At 35.1% G+C, this 25,280-nt stretch overlaps 1 protein-coding gene across 2 annotated transcripts in view; it reads right to left on the reverse strand.

Annotated features, from left to right (window-relative positions):
* The window catches only part of NUP62CL (nucleoporin 62 C-terminal like), an 86,009-nt gene that overhangs the window by 15,113 nt on the left and 45,616 nt on the right, over positions 1–25,280 (reverse strand). Inside the window, exons 3-9 of one of the 2 annotated variants that reach the window (XM_043897690.1) lie at positions 23,941–24,039; positions 19,459–19,615; positions 17,292–17,442; positions 16,985–17,034; positions 16,713–16,844; positions 14,481–14,592; positions 9,963–10,029 (exon numbers count right to left, since the gene is read on the reverse strand). In XM_043897690.1, coding sequence (XP_043753625.1) covers positions 9,963–10,029; positions 14,481–14,592; positions 16,713–16,844; positions 16,985–17,034; positions 17,292–17,442; positions 19,459–19,615; positions 23,941–24,039 — 768 coding nt within the window. The remainder of the gene's footprint in view (positions 1–9,962; positions 10,030–14,480; positions 14,593–16,712; positions 16,845–16,984; positions 17,035–17,291; positions 17,443–19,458; positions 19,616–23,940; positions 24,040–25,280) is intronic. The other variant, XM_043897691.1, reaches the window with a different exon arrangement.

The raw sequence follows: 25,280 nt of genomic DNA on the forward strand, positions 1-25,280 counted from the left end.
AAAAGGATCAAATCATTGATATTAATATACATAGCAAGTTAGATGAATCTCTGGGGAACTAAGCTGAATGATAAAAAGTCAGCCCCTAAATTTTACATGCTATATGATTTCATTTTATATAGTATTATAAAATGGCAAAATTTTAGAAATGGAGACTAGATTAGCGGTTGCCAAGAACTGGGGAGCAGCGATTAGGGGGATTAGAAGTGGGTGTGGCAATAAAAGAGGAATATGAGGAATTCTTGTGGTGATAGAATTATTCTGCATTTTGACTATGGTTGTGGATATAAAGTTGTTTATGACTAAACACACACATGCACAAGTAAAACTGTGGAAATCTGAACAAGACAGATTTTATTGATATTAATATCCCAGTTGTGATATAGTACTAGCGATTTGTAAGATGTTATCACTAGGGAAAACTAGGTAACAAGAAATAGGAACTCTACATTATTTCTTCATTACCTATATTATTTCTTATGTTATATGTGAATCCACAATTACCTCAGTAAAAATTTCATTGGTGTAAAAGACTAACCCACACAAATAAGATTTTGAGTCCCAACTTCTTCTAGAAGTGCCTGCTGATTAGGCACATAATTTTTGTGAGGCAACAAACAGCTTTAACAAATTTATTCTCACTGCTTAGTATGCTTGGCCATCTTTTCAGCTTCCAATATGGGTTTCTTTACTTCTGTACGATTGCTAAGCCAAAGGCACATTTAAAGGTTTTTAGTTACTGTAGTATAATACTAGGTTAGGCTGCTGTTTAAAAGCAACCTTGAAATCTCAGGAGCTTAACCTAATTAAGGTTTATTTCTCATTCAAAAAGGAGAAGAAGGAGGTAGAAGAGGAAGAGAGGTGGAGGGAGAGAGGAAGAAAAGAGAGAGTGGGAAGGAGGGAGAAAGAGAGAGAGAACACTATCCTCCTACTTGTCATTGGTACTTTTAAGAAGAGTCCCAGGTTACTGAAACTAAAGTAACACTCAGAATAAATATACTTGAATACTTAATGCTAACTATGGCCTGATAGAAAGGAGTTTCTAGCTCAACTCTGCCATGAGAATTCTCATCCTGATCTTATCATTGATACATTAAGGTGATGTTGATAACACAGTCTGCTTGTATAAAGCATTACTGCTTACTCAAAATTAATAAAAAATATGTTTCAAGGAAAGGAATAAAAATAAAAGGTGGTAAAGGTATTGTGAATTCTTGGAGGCTAGGGTGGGAGAAAGATAGTAGAATTATTGCATTTGAAGTGGTCCTCAGACAGTCATCGTGTTGAAATGTTACTTACTCTTCAAGTCTCACTTCAAATTCTAGCTCTTCTAGGAAACCAACAGAAGATAGGTTTCTCTTTCTTTACTGACTCCACGCTTTGAAACTTTTCAAGGCAGAGATGCATGCCATTGATGTTTATATCTCCTACACCGATTTAAGAGAACACCTTGACACATAGTAGGTGCTTTGTATTGAGAATCACTACTCTGTGGTTTTGACTTGCATCCAAAAGAACACTTTCCATGATACAGCACTTGAGCAAAATACCTATGCATATTACCTTATTCGATTCCCACAATAGCTTAGAATAACTAAAAACTCCAGAATGTTCAGTGGCTTCCCAAAAGCCAAAAGTAATGAAAATTGATAACAGGACTCATATCTTCAGACTCCCATCTAAGAATGCTTTTCCTATTACAATGCATCTGTATGTCAAAGGCTATGAAAATTTTAAATAAAATGTACTAACTGGCACCACAACATAACATTATTTGTTATTCCTTCACATACTGAAGTGCTCAAAATAGGGCAGTCCTATCTAAACTCCAACTGGGGAGATTTCATTGGTGAAATACTATCAGGCCACTTTATAGATAAAGTACTATATAGATAAAGTACCTCATAGATGAGGTAGCCATAGAGTGTGGGCCCCTAAACTGCATTATAGCAAGGCTCTGGTATATTTATAGTTTTTAGTCACTAACAGGAAGAAAATTGCTTTGGAGAAAAATCTGTATATCTCACAAACAATATAAATTCTGCTATTTGGGAGTGATTTAAATGATGTTACATATAATTCATCTGGGGAAATGCTCCAGCTTGAGGAAATTCACTTGGGCACAAAATGTACATAAGGAGGATTAGTGGAAATCTAATTTTGCAGATGTATTGAGTGTATTTCAAATCTGGATTTACATATAGAAAAGAAGTTTGGGAAGAGAAGCTCTGAGAATGTTAACCATCATGCATTCTTTGCTAACAGGAGCTGAAGACTTGATCATTTTTAATCTTAGTACTCTAATCTAACCTACAAGAAATTCTTCAGAATCAAGGAGAAATTGTGTGACAATAAATCTGTTTTTGTCTGTAATGGGGAACAGAGATGAGCAGGTAGCTCATTAAACAATGGAAAGATATAAAATACCTTTCAATTAACAGGCAATGGGTAGAAGCAAGTAAGTAGCTGTCTCTGTTGAGCTTAAAGAGACCTTTAAAGTGAGTCTGTGTGTTGTTGCCACATCTCTGACAGATCAAGAGCTTTCACTTCTGAAGTATCTGAAGTGGAACATTATACTCCAGAACACAAGAGATGATCTCATCGATCAACCAATGTGTCAGCAAGATTTCCCATGAAATTTCAGAAAAAGAGGTAAAAGAAACCAGCTCAATCTGTAAATCAGATTCTGCTCTAGAAGATGGAATAGGAAAAAGACACTTTGATTGGAATTCAAAGGTGTCTTTTGGTATCTCAGCATTAGATACGCTTCAGATATGAGAGGGCTAAAAGTAATTAATAAAAATTTTTTAACCATTTCTTATCTGTGCCAAAGCTTCTTAAAAAATACAGCACAGTAACTATAGTTAATGTGTGTATGCATGAGTGCTCAGTCATATCCAACTCTTTGCGAGCCCATGGACTGTAGCCCACTAGGCTTCTCTGTCCATGGGATTTTCCAGGCAATACTGGAATGGGTTGCCATTTCCTTCTCCAGGATAGTTATTAATACTGTATTGCATATTTGAAAGTTGCTAAGAGAGTAGATCTTAAAAGTTCTCATCTCAAGAAAAAAAAAAAGTTTTGGTGACTATGTAAGGAGACGGATGTTAACTAGACATCGTGGTGATCATTTGGTAATGTGTACAAATATTGAATCATGTGGTACATCTGAAACTAATATAATGCTCTATGTCAAATATACCTCAATTTTTTAAAAAAGATAAAAACATGCCCAGACCTGAAAAATCCAATTTAAAATAATCTCTCAAACAATAATCACTAACATTGGGTAAAAGTGAAGTATGATTATGACATATCACAAAAAGCTGCTTCTCTAAAATGATCCTGAGAGTGTATTTTATGCAAGTTAGTAGAATCATGCTAGATAACCAAATATTTTTTACGTCAAAAATAAATAATTAAGGTGTTCACAGACCAGTGCTAATAGAACTATACTGGAGAAATATCACAAAACTCCTTATGGCATTTTAGTTACTCTAAAGATTCTTCTCTTTCTGTCATAAATAACAGTCTAAATGTTGTGAGCAACTATTAAATAATTATGGGGTAATCCATGAGAGACTACAGTGATTATGGGTGAAATACGTTTTAGTCACTTCTTATCATCATGAAGCTCTGGGACACTTCATGAAAGAAGCAAATGCCATCAAAATACTCAAGGAACTTTGAAATAATGACAAGCCTAAGATTTTCCGCTGCCTGTCTCTTTATTACAGTGTTTGACAAATATTAACAGACAAGACAAGGTTGGTTATATGAAGAAATACAAAACACCTAACCTTCAGCCCTACCTCCCTGCTCTAAAAGAGTAGCTTCATATATTTATTTATTTATTTATTTAGCTTCATATATTTAAAATGAATAACAAGTTGGCTCAGACTGATTGCCAACCCTGTCATAAGTGGTCCCAGTAGAGCTGAAGCTGCTGCAGTTTCAGTGACTGCCAGTTGAGAAGACAGATGTGTGACTGCAGCACTGCCATCAAGCCAATCTTGAAATAATGACATAAGTTTGCACAAAGAGAAAGACAAGAGAGGGAACCAGTATCTGACTATAGTTACTATTAATTTTCAGTTAGCTATATTAATCATGAGGAAAAGAGGCATATAAAATGTTTCTAAAATAGATAAATATCTATTTGAAAAAATTGGAAGAAAAGTTATGGCAAAACCAGACAATGTATTAAAACGCAGAGACATCCCTTTGCTGACAAAGGTCCGTCTAGTCAAATCTATGGTTTTTCCAGTAGTCCTGTACGATGTGAGAGTTGAACCATAAAGAAGGCTGAGTGCTGAAGAATTGAAGCTTTCAAACTGTGGTGCTGGAGAAGACTCTTCAGAGTCTCCTGATGGCAAGGAAATCAAACCAGTCAATCCTAAAGGAAATCAACCCTGAATATTCACTGGAAGGACTCATGCTAAAGCTGAACCGCCAATATTCTGGCCACCTGATGAGAAGAGCCAACTCACTGGAAAAGACCCTGATGCTGGGAAAGATTGAGGGCAAGAGGAGAAGGGGACGACAGAGGACAAAATGGTTGGATGGCATCACCTACTCAATGGACACGAGTTACAGCAGATTCCAGGAGATGGTGAAGGACAGGGAAGCCTGGCATGCTGCAGTCCATGTGGTTGCAAAGAGTCAGACACTACTTTGCAATTGAACAACAATAGCAGCATATATGTTCAGTGTGCTCAGTCACTCAGTTGTGTCCGACTATTTGCATCTCATGGACTGTAGCCTGCCAGGCTCCTCTGTCCATGGGATTTTTCAGGCAAGAATACTGGAATGGGTGCCATTTCCTCATCCAAAGGATCTTCCTGACCCAGGGATCGAACTTGCGTCACCTGTGTCTTCTGCACTGAGCAGGTGGGTTCTTTACCACTGAGCCACCTGGGAAGCCACTCTCTTACTCAAAACTCTTATACTTACCTCTTCCTGATTTGGTTCCATCAGTGAAGTTCTATGTAATTTAGAGGAAGAAAGGGGCCTGGTTCTCTACTTACTCATGGATATTGAAAAGTTGACTGGACAGTATAATATTTTAACATATATAAAGGGTAATGTGTGATTTTCAAATCACTTTTAAAGACAAGCTGATTTTTAAGTTAAATATATAGCACAATATTTATGGTCCATAGCAGAAAAAAATTCTGTACTGTCATTAAAGATACCAAATCATAAAAATATTTCCTAGAAATGTTTCAGAATACAGATTTAAGCTTTAAAATAATATTTTAGAAAAACCTACCAGTTAGAGATTTCTCTTTACAATTTTTCTTATTTCTATTATTAAAATAACATGTTTTGGCTTTTTAAAAAACTATTATTTGGATGTGAATAAAGAGATTCATTGAAAAGTTTAACTTTAAAATTTCTCAGTCCACAGACCATTTCAGCAGACATGATGCCATTAATTATTAAGTAAAATAAACCACCACCACCACCAGCAAAAAAAAAACCCTCTTAGCATAATTAAATCCTGCCACTCTCCATTCCCTGATCATGTCTTTTCCTGATATGAAAAAGAAAGGTTTCTTGTGGGAACAGAAAAAAGGAGCCCACAGTATCAAGAATCCCTAGGCTTTTTTCCATTATCATGGCCTCTCCACCTCATTTGAGAACCTGTATGAGCTCTCATTGCCTCTTCAGCTCAACTCAATTTTTAGCAGAAAAGTAACTCCAAGTAATCGTTACTTTCTATTGTCTTATCTTTTTCACTGTGTTGACTGAAGCTTTACCCAGACCACTAGAGTTTACATCCTACCCAAGTACTACCATTATCATATTTTGAAAACCCATGTCCTCTACTGTTAGGTAAATGATTGGGATTTGTTTTTATATCTGGTGATGCCCACGTTAGAATTGTTTTAAGAGCATACCAGTAGAAAGAATACTATTCTGATGATTATTCTGGTCTGAGCTCTGCCACTAATTAACTGTGTGTTCTTAGGGAAGTTGTTTAACCTCTCTGAACCACAATTCCTTCATCTACATAATATAGTAAGTTCTTGGTAGCACTAACAACCTTAATTTTACTAGTAGGAAAACAGTGGCTGAGAGCCTTGAGATTTCATTTATGACAAAGAGGATCCCAGCCAAGAGAAAAAAAAATCATTATAATCTTTCTTTACCTAATTACATTTTGACATCCCCCCAACTCCACCCAAAAGCACTGCTCACTGTAGGAAAATATGCAACAGAGAGGAATACAGCTGAGTCAAACTTTCTATGATCTCATTCCTCAGTGTTCTCTAGCCACCGATATGCTTCCACATCACAGCTGTTCTTAACCACTTCTCTAGGTAAGTGGTTTTCAATGATAATGTGTGGAACTGCCTTCTCTAGACTCAATTTAACAGCTCCCTTTTGAACCATATGACCCTTTTTTGTCTTCCTCCCTCAGCCCATCCCCATCCACAGCAAACTCTGACAACCAGTTCTGCCGCTATCATTTACAGACTACCAATCATGGAACAGGCACTGCTTAAGGAAACTTCAATGTTGCTTCTTTTAATTCTTACAAAAGCCCTAAAAGGTAAATATTACTCATTTTTAAAATGAGGAAACAGACTCAGAGAAACTGAGTTACAATTAAGGTCACACAACTATTAAGTGGTAATACCTTGACTTGAGGGCTTCCAGGTGGCATAGTGGTAAAGAATCTGCCTAACAATGCAGGAGATGCAAGAGATGGGGGTTCGATCCCTGGGTTGGGAAGAGCCCCTGGAGTAGGAAATAGCAACACACTCCAGTATTCTTGCCTGGAAAATCTCATGGATAGAGGAGCCCAGCAGGTTACAGTCCATGGGGTCACAAAGAGCTGGACACCTACTGAGCATGCACACACACACACCCCTTGACTTGAATCCATATCTATCTGATTCAGAAACCTCTCCCCATCAGGTAATTAATACTAAAGTGAAAATCGCTCAGTCGTATCCGACTCTTTGCGACCCCATGGACTGTACATTCCATGGAATTCTCCAGGTCAGAATACTGGAGTGGGTAGCCTTTCCCTTCTCTGGTGGATCTTCCCAACCCAGGGATTGAACCCAGGTCTCCCGCATTGCAGGTGGATTTTTTACCAGCTGAACCACAAACTAAAGCAATATAGAATTTAACCTCCCTCTGATGATTCAAAATACAGTTTAGAATAGAATAGGATATTTTTTTCTTTTAACACAGGAAAGAAGGAAGTAAACATGGATGATGATGATATAGGTATATTTGGAAGGGAAAGAAGCAGAAGTTCATGGTTGATGACCTCTATTAATGCAGAGAATGAGGAATCTATAAAGCCAAATAAGATTTGTATTATTTTCATACCACATCTTTAAAAATAGTAACTCTGACTGGTTAACTAGCTCCCATTTGTCTCAATTACTGACGTCTCAATATATTCCATATTTAGGCAAAGGTCTATGACAATCATTTCCCACCAGTTTTTGTTTTAAATCTATTGAAAAGCTGAGAGAATAGTAAAAGTCACAAATTTAAATACCTTTTTCCTAGGTTAACCCACTGTTCCCATTTTGCCACAAATTTCTCCATCTTTTTCGCCTCACAAATGATTTTGGTTGAACCACTTGAAATAAAACTAGCATGCAGCTAATTTTATTCTCTAAATGTAGCATGCAGCTTCTAAGAGTAAAAATATTTTCTTGCATAACCATAATAACATACATAGGAAAATAAAAAATCCCTTAATATTTAATGTGCAGTTCATACTCAGTTTCCCTAAATGTTCTAAATAATGTCTTCTGGGCTTTGATCCAGTATCTAATCAAAGTTAACATGATAGACTTGATTGTTATATCTCTTTTAATCTATAACAATCTCCTTAATTTTTTTGTTTTGAACTTTCTAGTTACCCATGACTGATTTTTCAAGAGTCGAATCCATTATCTTTCAGAATATATTGCCCATAGAATGTCTGATTATTTTCTTATCATTAGATTCAGGTTAAACATTTTTAATAAGAATACTACATATTATGCACTTCTCATGTCAGATCAAGAAGCACACAATGTCGACTTATTGCAATACTAGTGATATTAAATTTGATCACTTGATTAAAGTGGTACTTGTCAGATAGCACTGTTGCAAAGGTACATTTTCTCCTTTGTAATTTTTAAATAATGGGTAGAGTTTTAGCATTCTTAAGTGGTTTTAGCATTCCTTGATGACCCTTGCCAGAATCAATCAATAAGCCAGGGCTACAAAATGGTAACTTTCTCATTAAATTGTACAATTAAAATGACTGCATGTAAATTGAGTATATAAATTATATCTAAATAAACTTAAAAATCACTTAGTAACTTGTAGTCTATATTTGATCCGTTTCCTGTCTGTGTGTGTGTATATATATATATATATATATTTTTTTTTGCCAAGAAATGACTGACAGTTTAAATATAAATGAGGTAGAGGATTCAACATCATGGAAACCTTAATGAAAGTATTCTTTTGAAAATGTTTTAAATAGTGGTTCTCTATTTCTTCTACAATTATTAGCTGTACAATCATTCCTTCTACAATTATTAGCTGCCATGCTTCTATAAAGACTCTTCACTGCATCTCCCATTTCTCTCTGTCTCTGTCTTTTTTGGGAATATCACTGTGGTCTCATGAGGTTTTTCTCCCTCAGTGTATTATAATCCATCACTGTCATTATTCTTTTTGACGTTGAAACCTGATTTGGCCAGTAGAAGCCCATTAAAGCACCATCTCGTGTCCTGAATATCTCATTAGTTTTTGAATAATCTTTGTTTTCTGGCATAAAAAGTGCCAAACTCACCCTGTACTTCCCCTGTGTAAGACCTGAGATCAGATATTTCTCTAAGAAGCCTTGGTTCATTTTAATGGTAATGGTATCTAGAAACCAAGATCTAAGTGCTAGATGTGCTCACTGCTATCAGGGTGTATCATTGCTTCTTGGCCCTTTCCGTGTATAGAAAAAGGGAACAGTAATTCATACTGATGTTTGCAATTCAAGTTTATAACAAAATATGAAAGAAAGAAAAATATCTTATTTCTGCTTTATCTTTTAATGAAAATCTTGGTTTCTATTGTTAATAAATCTGTGCATTTGCTTTCTACTATATTTATAATGATGGGCTTCCCAGGAGGCACTACCAGCCTGCCAATGCTAGAGATGTAAGAGATGTGGGTTCGATCCCTGGTTCAGGAAGATCCCCTGGAGGAGGGCATGGCAATCCACTGCAGTATTCTTGCCTGGAGAATCCCATGTATAAAGGAGCCAGGTGGGCTACAGTCCATAGGGTTGCAAAGAGTCAGACATGATTGAAGTGACTTAGCAAGCACACACATATTTATAATGGTAGAAATATAATTATACCACATGCATATGTAATATATAGTATCATCCTGAAACTAATGATAAACTTATTAAGAAAGCTTAAGATTTCTTTGTGGTTCTTTTTATCATTAAGATTACATCCTAGCAAGGATGCACCATCAAAAACACAATGTACAAAAGTCATCCGAACTGCATATTTATGTTATAAATTAGTTACACAGGTTTGTTTGGTTTCATTTTGTATTCAGTTTTAGCATTTGTCTTTCTTCCCACTATTTTTGGCTTAATTTAAATTTTTGAATATTTAAATTTTTGCATGGTCCAGAAGTCAAAACTGTATAAAAAAAAAGGCATACCCAGAAAAGTCCTGTTTCCATTCCTACCTCCTCTACCCCATTCCTAAACACCCCCTATTTTCATCAGTTTCTAGTTTATCCTTCCTATGTTTCATTTTATAAAAATAAGCAATTACAGTTCTTCAGAATTAATACAGACATAACATGTGTTAAATAGTACTCCTACAAGTGAGTTCTTATTTGAGTGTGGTCATGGTGCACAAAACCTGACTTGTATCACATTTTCTACTTACAGATAACTTGGGGTACAAATAAACTCCCACCTGAAGTATGATTAATCCACTGTAGACAGTCCAAATGAACATTTAGAATTCTGCAGATCTGCTGGAGCTAAAAACACACAGGAATGCATTTGAATAAGTTCTAATGAGGTGGATGAAACTGGAGCCTATTATACAGAGTGAAGTAAGTCAGAAAGAAAAACACCAATACAGTATCCTAACGCATATATATGGAATTTAGAAAGATGGTAACAGTGACCCTATATATGAGACAGCAAAAGAGACACAGATGTAAAGAACAGTCTTTTGGACTCTATGGGAAAAGGCGAGGGTGGGATGATTTGAGAAGGTAGCGTTGAAACATGTACATTATATGTGAAGCGGATCGCCAGTCAAGGTTCAATGCATGAGACAGGGTGCTCAGGGCTGGTGCACTGGGATGACCCTGGGGGGTGGATGGGATAGGGAGGGAGGTGGGAGGGGGGTTCTGGATGGGGAACACATGTGCACCCGAGGCTGATTCATGTCAATGTATGGCAAAAACCACTACAAAATTGTAAACTAATTAGCTTCCAATTAAAATAAATAAATTAATTTAAAGAATATTAGCTGTAAAAAATTAAAATAAAAAAACTGTTCTGTAAAGCAATTATCCTTCAACTAAAAAATTAAATTTAAAAAACTGGAAAAACAAACAAAAAACCACACAGGATTCTTAGATTATGATTATTCTGATATGGTAAACAAAAAATAAACATAAAAAATGAAATTAGGAAGTTATTTACATTTCTTCTGATAAGAAATTTACTGAGAATATGCTAAGTATTAATTGCATGGGTTTTTTGCTATTTTATGTTTGTAATGTTCATATATTAGTTTCATCTATTTCAACTGTCAAGAATTCAATTCCTACAATTCAGTAAAAAAAAAAACACCTAACTTCTATAGTACAAAAATAAGGAAAGAAAATTAAGAGACATTTGACAGAACAAGAAATTCATATAAAACCTTTAAAATATGACCTTTTATCAACGAAACTAACTTTTTAAATTGAGGTATAATTGATACATATAACATTATATTAGCTTCAGGTATATACAATAATGATTTGATATTCATATATATTATGGAATGACTACCACATTAAGTCAGTTAATATTCACCATACAGTTACAAAAATTTTTTTCCTTATAAGGACTTTCCCAATCTATTCTTTTAGCAATTTTCAAATATGTAATACAGTATTATTAACTGTAGCTACCATGGTTTTTTCATTTTGTAACTAGAAGTTTGTACCTTTTGACTCCCTTCAGCCATTTTGCCCACCACTCACCTCCATCCTATGGCAATCACCAATCTGTTCTGGGTATTTATGAGCTTGATTTAGTTTTAGTTTTTTGTTTTCAAATTCCATATATAAGTGAGATCGTATGGTATTTGTCTTTCTCTGACTTATTTTACTTTGCATAATGCTCTCAAGGTCCATCCATGTTATTGCAAACAGCAAAATTTCCAAATCATCCATTTTTAATAAATGGTAATATTCAGTTGTCAAATTCATACATACACAGCCTATGATAATATAAATTGACCCAGCCCTCCAAAATGTAAATTTTTGCAATATATACCAAAGTCTTATATATATATATCAAACTATGATATATATATATCAGAAGTCTGATATATATATATATATATATCTTATGTATATATATCAAATATTTCAAACCCTAAGCTATCAGGGTTTCCCTGGTAGCTCAGCTGGTAAAGAATCTGCCTGCAATGAAGGAGACCCCAGTTCGATTCCTGGGTCGGGAAGATCCTCTGGAGAAGGGATAGGCTACCCACTCCAGTATTCTTGTGCTTCCCTTGTGGCTCAGCTGGTAAAGAATCCATCTGCAACGCGGGAGACCTGGGTTCAATTCCTGGATTGGGAAGATCCCGTGGAGAAGGGTATGGCTATCCACTCCAGTGTTCTGGCCTAGAGAATTCAGTCCATAGGGTTGCAAAGAGTTGGACACAATTGAGTGACTTTCACATCAAAGTCTTACCTTTTAACTCAGTATACTCTACTTCTAGAAATCTATCCAGAAGAAATAATGAAATCTAAACATACACCAGGTCATTACAGGTTAATTTCATAATGGTAAAATTTTGCAACAATATCTCCATCAATAAAAATGATTAAATACATTATGGTAAAGTCATCTCTAATGAAATATTATAGAGTTATTATAACCATATTTTCAAAGAATGGTTAAAATTTGGGGAAAATACCATGAAAGAATATTAAATGAAGACAGAATCCAAAACTTTATATAGATGTGTTTCTAATAATATTTAAAAGAAAATAAGTATATACCTGTATTTTAACTGTATAGCAAAAATACTTGAAAGAAATATACTAATATATTGGCAGAATACTGGTAACACAGGGGATTTAATTTTCTTTACAGATTCTCATATTTTCTAAGCTTAACACATTGAATAAGCATATATATTTATTTTGTAACAAAAATACTAATCCTTTTAAAAATGTTAGAATACTTTTGACAAATAGACAAATATTCTGGCAAAGTCCAGGATAATACTGAAAAACAAGGAGAACCGAAAATGTTACCACACTTAAGTGGTATGTAATAAAAATAACAGATTTAGTGTATATTAATATAATAAACAGAAATAAAATTTGTAGTAGGAACAATGAATTTTTATAAAAATCTGTGGCTGAGTATCATATACCATAATATAAACTTGCTTAATAAAAATTTCAGAAAGTAAGTGGTCTTTCCTATGTCCCCCTGAAAATGGTAAAAATAAACAAGTAAATCCCATTACGGTGAATATTGCTGAACATACTTGCTATTTTTCTACCCTAGTGTATTGGCCTACAGTAATAAGGCTTTGTTGATCTGGTTACAATTAATTATCTACAAGAATATTAGTGTTCAGCAAATGTTTTCTCTGCTTCCTGTCCAACGATTTATGCTATCTGAGAAAAGAGATGAATTGTTGCTGATTTCTTGCTTCTTTTGTCCTGCTATCAAGAAGCAATTATCCTTGCATTCACTCATCTTAAACATCTCAATCACTCTTGCCAGGAAAAACAGAAACAAAAGACTCAAATCCTTTACTCCCTACTACTAAGACAAAATAAAACAATCCAAGGCTTAGTAGAGATAAAGGATAAGGATAGAATTACAGTTTCCTTTCACTTACTCTGTTAGAACACTTATCTTACATTAATTCAACATAGAGACTAGACATCAGCTCTGCCTTATGTCTAAATCGACATGTATTTATTTATGCATCAAAGTTCTATGATAAAACAATCTTGAATTTTGAAATCACAATTGTGATCTGATCTTTCACTAAAAGGAAAGTCTATAATGTTAACTCTTGCAGGAAGATGGTAGCATGTGTAAACTCAAGACTAATTTATATTTGTTTTTGTTCAATTTTAGATTCACTTGAAGTAGAGAATAGCAAATTTTTATAGTTGGAGGAAAATTCAAGATCATTTAGTCCACCCCTGACATTCTACAAAAGGGGCCAAGACTTAGATTAAGTGACTTGAATAAAATTCTAGTGCTTTCTCAACTATACCATGCTGTCTCTTTCTAATTAAAAAAGCTAGTAAAATGTTATATAAAGAACTGTCTGTATATAATTGGACAAACAGCTTAATCACTACTTATAGATATGTCATTCATCCTCACCTCTCCAGCTCCAGGCTCCACTCCTAATTATAATCAACTGGTAGAAAGTACAACCTGAGCTCCCACAACAGGAGACTTCTCTTACCATTACTGTCATGGGGTGGGAGTGGGGAAAAGGGCTCCATTTAGCTACTAAGACGATAGGGAAAGGCAGAGGAAATAACTTCTTTAATTAGAGTATAGATAAAGGAAAATAAATCAATCTTTTCTTACCACCAAATTAATTTAAAACATCTCAACTCTATAACTGGAGCCTTGGCTGTATTTTCTCATGTTATAATAAATTTACATTATGAGTTAACTAGGATTCCACAAGGCAGGTGGAAACCTAGTAACTATACTTAAAATTTCTATGGAAAAATATACTGTAAGTCTTGAGTAGTTGACTTTTTGAACTTTTGAAATATAACCTAATTATAAATTAAGGATTGCCTGGATATACCTACAAGACTCAAAATGTGTATGTATATATATACACATACACTCACAATTATATGAACATGTAGATGAATATGTGAAAGGACAAATAAACTAGCTAATGAGTAAGTGAATAGAAAAATTAGAATAGAGACATACTTATGGGAATAACAGAGAGAAAACCCTGAAAATTTTGGGAGACCAGTAATTTTTTTACCCTCCTGGAAATAATCTCAAAAAACTCACAACCTTTTTCTGCTCCTGAATATTTCCTGCTCCACTAACTACACCCAAAACTTCGTACCTCTGGAGGCAGATAAGGAACACTATAGAGGACAGGAGAAGGTGACTAGGTAAAGGAACAACAGAATGCTAATTTCATACTAAATTTTGGTTGTCTAAATAGATAAAGCAGTTAACATACCGGGTCAGTAGAGTCAGCAGGACTTTCAAATATATTCAGGTACTCAATGATGTCCTTGAGATCTTGGGTCATTTGTTTCAGCTGAGCATCTACATTTTCTGCTAACTTGTAACTGAAAAGGCAGGTAAAATAAAGGGATTAACAAAAAATGTTTTCTCCACTATGCACTGTTACTGACATACAAAGAATGATACTGCCAATTGAATTTGCCCTCATTCCCCTACCTTCTCACTGTGTCTCAGTCATGACAAACAGCACATTTTTATGGATGTAGCATTCATGACCGTATTCTAAAAAGATTCCATAGGTGAAGGCTTTTATGCACTTTGCCATTTTTACAGTAACCCATTACCTCACCTATTAGATATCAGAACAAATCCATAGGTTACTTAGTTATATGAGAAGTTATTTTGGGGTTTAGTGATTTTAAGAAATGTTGAGATGTCTGCAACAATTTTGAATACACAAATCTTCAAAGTAAAATCTCATACAAATATACTCCATCATCCAAGAAAAGATATTTTAAAAAATGAGATTCATAACAATCAAAGTCAGAAAAATCTGCTGAGTTCACAACAAATCGATTAGTTGGCTAAATTCTCAAGATTTCCACCCCAAGTATTTGTGTGTGCATACACACACAGTTAATCTGTCAATGAATGTGTTTATGAGAATTAAAGTAAGCAGAGGATTTTTCAATGTCTATCAGTTCAGTTGCTCAGTAGTGTCCGACTCTGCAACCCCATGGACTGCGGCACACCAGACCTCCCTGTCCATCACCAACTCCTGGAGTTTACCCAAACTCATGTCCATCGAGTTGGTGATGCCATTCAACCATCTCATCCTCTGTCGTCCCCTTCTCCTCCTGCCCTCAATCTTTCCCAGCATCAGGGTCTTTTCCAATGAGTCAGCTCCTCACATCAGGTGGCCAAAGTATTGGAGTTTCAGCTTCAGCATCAGTTCTTCCAATGAATATTCAGGACTGATTTCCTTTAGGATGGACTGGTTGGATCTCCTTGTAGTCCAAGGGACTCTCAAGAGTCTTCTCCAACACCACGGTTCAGAAGCATCAATTCTTCAGCACTCAGCTTTCCTTATAGTCTAACTCCATCCATACATGACTACTGGAAAAACCATAGTCTTGACTAGATGGACCTTTGTCTATAAAGACTAAATAATTCAATTAAATTTATTTGTAACTACTACCTTTCTGTCCCAAAGTACTTATAGATAATTGGCTGCCTAGATTGTTGAAGATTCTAGTAAAGATTCCAAAAGCAATATAAATCTGACTACCTAAAAGCAATTAGAAAGAAAGTAATATTTCTTTAACCTACAGGTAGGATCACATGGCTGAAAATGTAACTCTATATTTCCAAGAAAATGGAGAAAATGCATAGGATAATCAGTGCAATGAAAAGAAAGATTCACAAAGGCTGAAATACAAAAGAAGAAACAGAGAGCTAGGGTTCATACAGATTAGCTGTACTTAACCACATTTAATACATCTACAAAAAGTTAACTTGCAAAGTTTTAAAAAATAAGCTCAGTCTTAACTCACTAATAAGCCATTGATAAAATCAATCAGATTTAGTTTATGTACTACATTCATACAAGTTCTTCTAATAACATTTTATAATTTGGCCTGATTACCAAATCTCAGTTCTAAAGAAATAAAGTTACTGTGGGAATATTGGCAATATATTGACCAAAGATAAAAACCAAATCACACACAAATAAAATATATTCAATCTAAGACATCGACAAAATCATTCAATGTTTAAAAGCCACACAGTCTGCCCCTATATTAACAAACTTCCTTTAAAATAAGAAACGGATTTATCACTGAAGCAACTGCATGAATATTAGGTTTAAAAGAGTCAGTACAAATAGGAGGTCATAAATATTCCATAATATAATGATATTACACCCATAAAATTTGTATTTCTAATTTAAGAACAAACTTGACAAATATAAAAAACTTTACAGTGGTCATGTCTAACCCTGAGATTAATAACAGTGTACAAAATGCTATAAAACAAAACTGCCAGAATGACTACTTCATTTACAAGCATCCTGAAAACATAAACAGCAGTCAAATAAGTTGATAAATGGCAACTGCCAGAACTTGCACTTTTCTCCTGATTTTTATTCCCTGCCTTCAAAATCATTTTTACCTTTGTTCAGTAGCTAAGACCTGCCCTATTCCTCAATCTTTATTTAGTTACTTACGTCTTCTCATGCTCATCTATATAGTGTGGATAAACAGACCCACTATGGTCCTTTAGAGACTCCTCCAAAGGGATCAAGAGATGTTCCAGTTCCTTTTGCTGTGACAGGATAAAATCCAATTCTTGTTCCAGCCTGAAAAAAAAAGTCAATAGAAGGGCTGATGAAAGGAATTTGGAGTGGCAAAATAAATGTCAATAAACTATAACAAGGAAAAACAACTAGACAAAGAAATGGATCTTTAATCTTCCAACCTAGGGAAGCTAAGGTTCTACCTTTTCTGATCCAGTTTCACTTTTTCTACTTCTCCATGTAAAGCAGTTATCTATAAAGGAAAATAAGAATATAACAGTATAAATATTTGAATTTATATTGTAACTGTAAGGCAATATTTATTTTGTAATATACACTTCAAGTATGAAAGAGTTCCTAATTCAGGGCACTTATTACCTAAGGAAAATATTTTTAAGTTTATCACTAATATTGGAAGGAAAAATTAACCATGAAACATGGGTCTATTTTCCTGTGTTCATCAGAAAATACTTGTACAATGCAGGTAAATTAATCAGAACATCTTCTTACTTTCTCACCATTCTTCATCAATGTATAGTCCCAAGCATTGACCAGGGTGGCCTGATGAAGAAAGTGTTTCTCTTGATCCTCTAACTCAAGGCTCCATTTGTTTACCAGACCATCCAGCTGACCATATGTCATCACAGGAGTTATGATTGCACTAAAAAGAAGGATACAGTATGATTGGATGATCATACTTTCCAGAGTATGATCAGATTTTTAAAAGTATAACATAGAAGAACTTAAGAGAAAAAAATACCACATTTTACAGGCATTTCTCCGACCTGCTCCCCAATAAAACCACCAAACTGGTAAAGATTATTTTAAAAACAACCACTCAAAGTCTCTGGAAGTTATCCTAAGGAAATACAGCAAATGTAAAACTATAAATCTTTCAGAAAAAAATTAGGAGAAAATCTTTGGAACCTAGGCAAAGAGTTCTTAAACTTGGCACTAAAAGCACAACTCATTAAAGGAAAAATTGATAAATCAGACCTTGTCAATTAAGTTTTGTTTGGTGAAACACTCTTTAAAAGATGAAAAGATAAATTACAGAGTTAGAAAAAACTGTTCATAAACCACATATCTGACAAAGGGCAGGTATCTAGAATACATAAAACTCTCAAAATTCAATAAAAAAAATTCAAGTAGAAATGGACAAAAGATATAAACAGACACTTCATCAAAGAGAATATGCAGATGGGAAATAAACATATGAAAAGATGTCCAACATCATTAGTCATCAGAGGAATACATATTAGAACTACTATGAGCTGGAGAAGACTCTTGAGAGTCCCTTGGACTGCAGAGATCAAACAAGTCAATCCTAAAGAAAATCAACCTTGAATATTCATTGGAAGGACTGATACTGGAAGCTGAAGCTCCAATGCTTTGGCCATCTGATGCAAAGAGTTGACTGCTAGAAAAGACCCTGATGCTGGTAAAGATTGAGGGTAGGAGAAGAAGGGGGCAACAGAGGATAAGATGGCTGGATGACATCACCGACTCAATGAACATGAGTTTGAGCAAACTCTGGGAGAGAGTGAAGGACAGGGAAACCTGGCATGCTGCAGTCCATGGGGTGGCAAAGAGTTTGACATGACTGAGCAACTGAACAACAAAAATAAAAAAATAGTGACAACACCAAATCCTGGCGAGAATATGGACAAGCTGGATCTCTCAACACTGTTGTTGGAGAGGTAAAATGGCACAGCCACTCTGGAAAAGATTTATATCAATTTCCTTAAAACCTAAACTTGCAACTGCCATACCACCCAACAACTGTACAGCTGGACTGTACAGAGAAATAAGACTTAGGTTCACCAAAAGTGTTGGTTGTTCAGTCGTGTCCGACTCTTGGACCCCATGGACCATAGCCCAAAAGGATCCTCTGTCCATGGAATTCTCCAGGCAAGAATACTGGAATGGGTAGTCGTTCCTTTCTTCAGGTGATCTTCCCGACCCAGGGATTGAACCTGGGTCTCCTGCATTGCAGGAAGATTCTTTACCATCTGAGCTACCACGGAAGCCCAGGTTCACCAAAATCCTGTACACAAATGTTCATAGCAGCTTTGTTCATAGTAGCCCCAAACTGGAAATAAATTATTTCCAAACTGGCATAAATTATAAAAATTCAGGCTCTAGAGCTCGACTGCCTGAATTTTAATCCTGGCTCAACCATTACCAAGTATATGACCAAAGGCAGATTATAAAATCTTAATGTGCTCTAGTTTCCTCATCTATAAAGTGAGAACAAAATAGTACCTAACTCATAAGGTTATTGTGAGGATTAAATGATATGATGTGTGTGTAAAGCACTGTCATATTGCTCAACATATAGTAATCACATAATAAATATTATCTGTTATTTGCAATAGTAATAATTGTATTATAATGATATTCAGAAGACAAAAGTATCCACCCATGGCGGATTCAAGTCAATGTATGGCAAACCAATACCATATTGTAAAGTAAAATAAATAAATAAATTAAATTTTTAAAAAGTATCCTTTTAGTTGTTCAACTTCTAAGAAACAGAAAGCCTTTCTCTAACTGCTCCTTGACTCTGAGTCATTTACCTAACTTTCAAACACTATTCTAAAGATATACAAGCAAACTATGTCCTGTGTATGACAAATAAAATGAAACTAATACAAATTTTCAAATGAATACTTACTTAACAGTCGGAGTAAAAGGTATAGATGTAATGCTGACTGGAACAGTGTTATTAATCCCAATTGATGTCAGTGGTTTTAGGTTCAAGGTAAAGCTACTAGTGGTGGTAGTAGTGGTGGTGGTGGTAACAGTGGTGGTAGTGGTGGTTGATGCTGTAGCTGGAAAATAAAGTGCCTAATGTTAATAATAAGTAAGAAGTTTTAAAACTCAGCACTTGATCATTCAGGATAAAACACCACAGAAGTACTTTTTAATGTGAATTTGAATTCAAAGTTGTAATGGGTTTTAACTCAACATTGCTATAATATATAGCAGGCCAGTTATCTGGATTAAGCTTCCTGCTAAAACTGAAAATCTTGGATAAGTGTGTAGAAAAATAAAATTTATAACCTAACCAGACCTATAACCATTAAAGAAACTGAATCAATCCTCTAAACTCTTCCCATAGAGAAAACTCCGGACCCAGATAACCTCACTGGTAAGTTCTGCTAAACTTTGAAGAAAAGAATAATTGCAATCTTACACAAAATCTCTGTACATCTCTAACCTTGCATACTTACTTGAATATATCTGTGTAATTAATCCTAGAAATGAAATTGCTAGACCAAAGGGTCAGCATGCTCTAAATTGTAATTATTTCTTTCCAAATTCCCCTGTCAAAAGATTTTGCCAATTTGCATTCCTATCAGTAGGGGAGACTGCTGCTTCTCTAATACCATAGCTCATAGTTGGCATACATCTTAGTTGGTATTATAGTTAAAAGCCACAATTTTTTGTGCATTGTTTGTTAAGTGCTCATTGTGTAAGAAAGAATCAAAATTGCCATACAAGTTCAGAAAACCAAGAGAGAACTACGGGTAGAAGATAAGTGGGCAATAAACATGCAGAAGGATAGAGTTACTAAAACTCTATCCTTTGATCCTAGTTCACAAGGGTGGGCATCTATGTTACTGGCAGCCTATGAGAGGGTCTGGCACAAAAAGCTCTAGTCAAACAGGGATAAGATAGGTCAGAATCTCATTTTCAAAAATTTAGAAGTCTGGAAAGAATCAGATGGCAGGTAAAAATATGGAAGTATTTCCAGAAATATGGAAAGCATCAGACTCTAAGCAGAAATTTGGAAATATTTCCAAACATGTAGAAAGAATCAGACAATAGACAAAGGGGAGCTTAAAGGACTGACAGAGGTAAAACATGAAGTAGAATTAAAGAGTCATGAACAAGTCAAAATTAAAAATAAGCTAAAATAGTAAGGCAGAAAAAGGGATAAAGAAACCAAAAAGAAGTTAAAAAAAGACAAAAGGAGAATGGCTGAATTATGTTTATGCAACATTAAATTCAGGAGGTCCCTAAAGCTGACTTTAAAACAACTTCTAAATTCCAATTTCCTTTAAGTTCTTTGCTATGATAATACCTGTATTAGCTTTCCACAAGATTTCATTTCCCTTTTGGCCACAAGGATCCTTACAATAATTCCCCCATTCTTTGTGTTAGAAAGTGGAATGGGCAAGAGAAGATCATGCCCAAATATCAAAGATCTCTGGGGTCACCATCACTGGAGAGATTACAGACTAGATCCCACGTGGCATTCTTCACTGACACATGTCATCACATTCTTCATCTAAGAATAAAAAATCTGACCTGGAAAGAATTCCTTCCTCAGAAATGCTGAAAATTAATGACATTATCAAGCCCCCCCTTTACTGATTAATCATTCTAACATTGTGTAATTACTACATTCAAGACAGAAAAACAGATAAACCATTAAGAAAAACACAAGTCTTTCTTGTAAAGGAGCTTATCTTCACCCAAAGAAGTTTGTTTTTTTTTTAAAGTCAACATTTCCTGACATGGACAGATGTCCAAAGATAATATATACTTAAGAAAATGGCAAATTCTAAGATTAAGTGTGTGTATCCCATTTTTTGGGGAAAAAACAAACACATTTAATGTATGTTTGTATGTGTTTGGAAAAAAAGCTGCTAAGGAAAGAACCATACTGTTCCCTCTAGAGGGTGTGATATATGTATGTATGCACGTGTGTATGCTTTCTGTAATATTTAGAAAAGCAACTACCATCACTACCACTAAACAAAGAAATTAACACAAATCAATGCCTCTCCAAAGATGCTGTGTGATACATTCAGGAAATTGATACCTGTCAGTCTAAACACAAAGGAATCAAGTCATAAAAAACAGTATGATTATTTTAAACTTTTTTATAGAGTCATAAAAAATGGCATGATTATTTTAAATTTTTTATATAGTATTTTATTTTTATTCCTTATTCTTATGGTAAAAATTAAAAAATTCTTATTTTTAAAAGGTATAAATTAGTTCTGTCATAGTAGACAATATTAAAATAACAATAATATTTCAACTAATTTCAAAACAAGCAATAGTTTTGAGAATGAAGGTTCTATCACAGTCTGATTTTACAAGTTACAACTCTGGTCAAAACTAAATACAAGTCAACTCCATGTTGTCTGTGTACTAAAAGGAAAGCACTGTTCTATAAATAATAGAGAATAATTACATAACAAATTTGTATTTACATTTAAATAAATCTCATTCTGATAATCTTAAAAGTCAATACATAAAAAAGTGAGTGCTCAATGTGCTATGCTCAGTGTGCTCAGTCGTGTCCAACTCTTTGACATCCCATGGACTATAATCCACCAGGCTCCCCTGTCCATGGGATTTCCCAGGCAAGAATACTGAAGTGGGCTGGCATTTCCTCCTCCAGGGGATCTTCCTGATCCAGGGATCAAACCACATCTCCTGCATCTCCTGCACTGGCAGGTGGATTCTTTACCACTGCACCACCTGGGAAGCCTAAAATAGTGAGACCATCCTTTAAAAGACCCTACAATTCAATTTTCCTATCCTGTCTGATCAACAACTACGTATCTTATTCCATGCTAGGAATGGACAGCATTAGACTTATTTCTTAAGATTCACTTTAGATTCACTTTCTTAAGACTCATGCAAAAGATGAGATTGACAACAAACAAGCTTCTCTTAAAACTTGCTGATCATATCTAGGACAGAAAACAATCCCAAATGGTGATAGATTTACAGACACAGGTATCTGAGAGCCGCCCTACAGGGCTAATTTGTGAGATGAATTTGAGCAAGTAAATATACTTGGGGAGAAAGAAAGGTGAGTAGGGGAAAAAAAACAACTCTGGGCTGGGTGTACTGAGTTGAAACACATCTGATGGGAGGTGGGTTAAGTACACAAGGCAATGGTAGATACATGGGCTTGTAGCAGAGGTACCAGTATGCAGGAAGGAATTTGAAGACTTAGGTGGGGGTGAAGTATGGCAGAGTCACCAAAGAGCTCGCAAATTCATACTTCACTGACTCAACCCAGGACTGAAAGAATCAATTTTTTTTTTGAAAGAATCAATTTTTTGTTCAGCATTTTATAAGGGAAACTATGTTTTACATTTTTTTTGCAAATATGGTAACTTAAAAAGTTCTCAAGCCACACCCTTCATAATGCTTATAGGATGGCCAGTTAGCCAAATACACAATAGAAACTCAGTTAAGTGTTGGTCATGCAAAAGATGGTGTACATCTCTGTTTACGAATAATTACTTTAAACTTAAGAGGGACTGACTTTTAGCTTATGACAGGGTTTGAAGATTCATTTCAGCCCTAAGTAAACTTTTTAAAGTGAAAACAAACAACACTTCCCTAAAGTGGAGTCTAACTTAAATGGTAGGTTTAAGTAGTAACTGATCTCTAACCACCCAGCTCACAATAGGTAACAGTCCAATGGATAACTATAGGTAATAGACAGTGGATAACTAGGGGCTTCCCTGGTGACTCAGATGGTAAAGAATCTGCCTGCAATGAAGGAGACCTGTGTTTGATTCCTGGGTTGGGAAGATCCCCTGGAGAAGGGAATGGCTACCCACTTAAGTATTCCTGCCTGGAGAATTCCATGGACAGAGGAGCCTGGTGGGCTATAGTCCATGGGGTGGCAAAGAGTTGGACACGACTGAACAACTAACACTTTCACTAATGGATAACTAAGTTTTCTTTAATTTACAACATACCTAGTACCTAACTGGCAGAAATAAATTTAGGATATGTCTACAGGAACTCTTGTCATCAACTTTAGGAGAGGATCAACACAGGTCAAATCTTAGATTAATTTTTAGAGGCTAAAACTAGGAATCCCAATATATTGGGTCACTTTAAACAGTATGCTCAATAATAAAAATGTTTAAGCTTCAAAGTTGACAAGAGTTTGATAGCATCTCTGATTATAGTCATCTAAAAGAAGTAATATCATTGGTATCAACTGTCTCCTTCCACTCTTCGACAATTCTCAACATTGACGTACCTTTTGGATACTCCGACGAGATGATCAAAACCAACTGAATCCTAGAAACTAAGGAATACAACCTACTTACTGTTGTTACATTTCCAATGAGTATCCAAATATATCCTAATAATTGTAAAATCTTACTCGATGCAACAGCAGCTGCTCCATATGCTCCAGAGAAATTTAATCCAAATCTCAAAGATGTACCACCAAACATTCCAGCTGAAGTTACTGGGGCACCAACTGCAGAGAATAACATAATACTACATATTACCCTTTTAATCAAACATAGTGAATGAAGAATTTACATAGAGTCTTTTTCATCTGAGGAGTCCTTTAGTAACTTTGGCTAAACTTCAAAAAACTATAGTCAACCCATTTATACGAAAAGTGCGGAAAAGGCATAGATAGAGACAAAATACAGATCAGTAGTTGTCTGGGACTGAGAGATCTTACTGGGATGATAGAAATGTTTTAAAACTGGATTATCATGATAGTTATACAATTCAGTAAATTTATTAAAAATCAGTGAAATACACACTTAAAATAATTATATGACGTAGACTATACCTCATTAAAGTTAATTTTAAAAAATACTACGGTCAAGATTTCCTTTCATTTTGTAGGCAAGGACATCAAGGACAGGAAAGAAAAAAAACCTATCAAAAGTCAGAAGTCAAGACTTTGAAAATGGAATTCATTCAATAATTCTAACTCTCAACCTCAGATAGGGTCATATTCACAACATCTATTATACTTGAGAAAGATATTATATATCAAGAGGTTTCCAGAATCTCAGTCATGTCTCAAGATTAGAATCATCCCTACTTGGAAGAAAATACAACTCAAGTGGTAACCTGCAATTTCAACCAATGTTCACCTATGCCAACTGCACAAGATGATGGGGATGGCAAGCCACCAGTTTTCATGCTGAACTAGGTATTAGCAATTCCTGGCAAGTTTTATTAACAGAAATGGTGACAATTTTGCTATAACATAGCTTTGGGAGGATCATATTACTGCTAGGATTATAATAACGATGTCTAACGGTTAATATCACGGCATTGTGTAGATGCCTCCAAAGCACCAGCAGTTTATGTGGATCTGTAAAAAATAATCACCTATGATTTATACAGAATTCAATATTCTCAACATTTGTTATTACTCTACTAATGGAAGATGTGTAGCAAAGAAGTTGGGGTTATGAGATAATTAATGTCCCACTTCTCAGCTCAAAGCATCCAGGTGTTCATCTTTAAGAGGAGAGAACAGGAGACATCTCACAGTATCATAAAAGTACAAAACTACAGCCGGTCCTTCTGTCATGTAACACTTCTTATAGGTAAAATGTAAGGATCACAGACCTGGTCTATATAGAAGAATAAAATACAGCAAGGCTCCAACATTTGTTTCCCATTCTATCTTATTCACAAGGATAAGACTTCTTTCCTTCAGACATACTCCCACTCTTCCCTTCAGACAAA

The sequence above is a fragment of the Cervus elaphus genome, chromosome X (genome assembly GCF_910594005.1).
Source record: "Cervus elaphus chromosome X, mCerEla1.1, whole genome shotgun sequence".
NCBI lineage: Eukaryota > Metazoa > Chordata > Mammalia > Artiodactyla > Cervidae > Cervus > Cervus elaphus.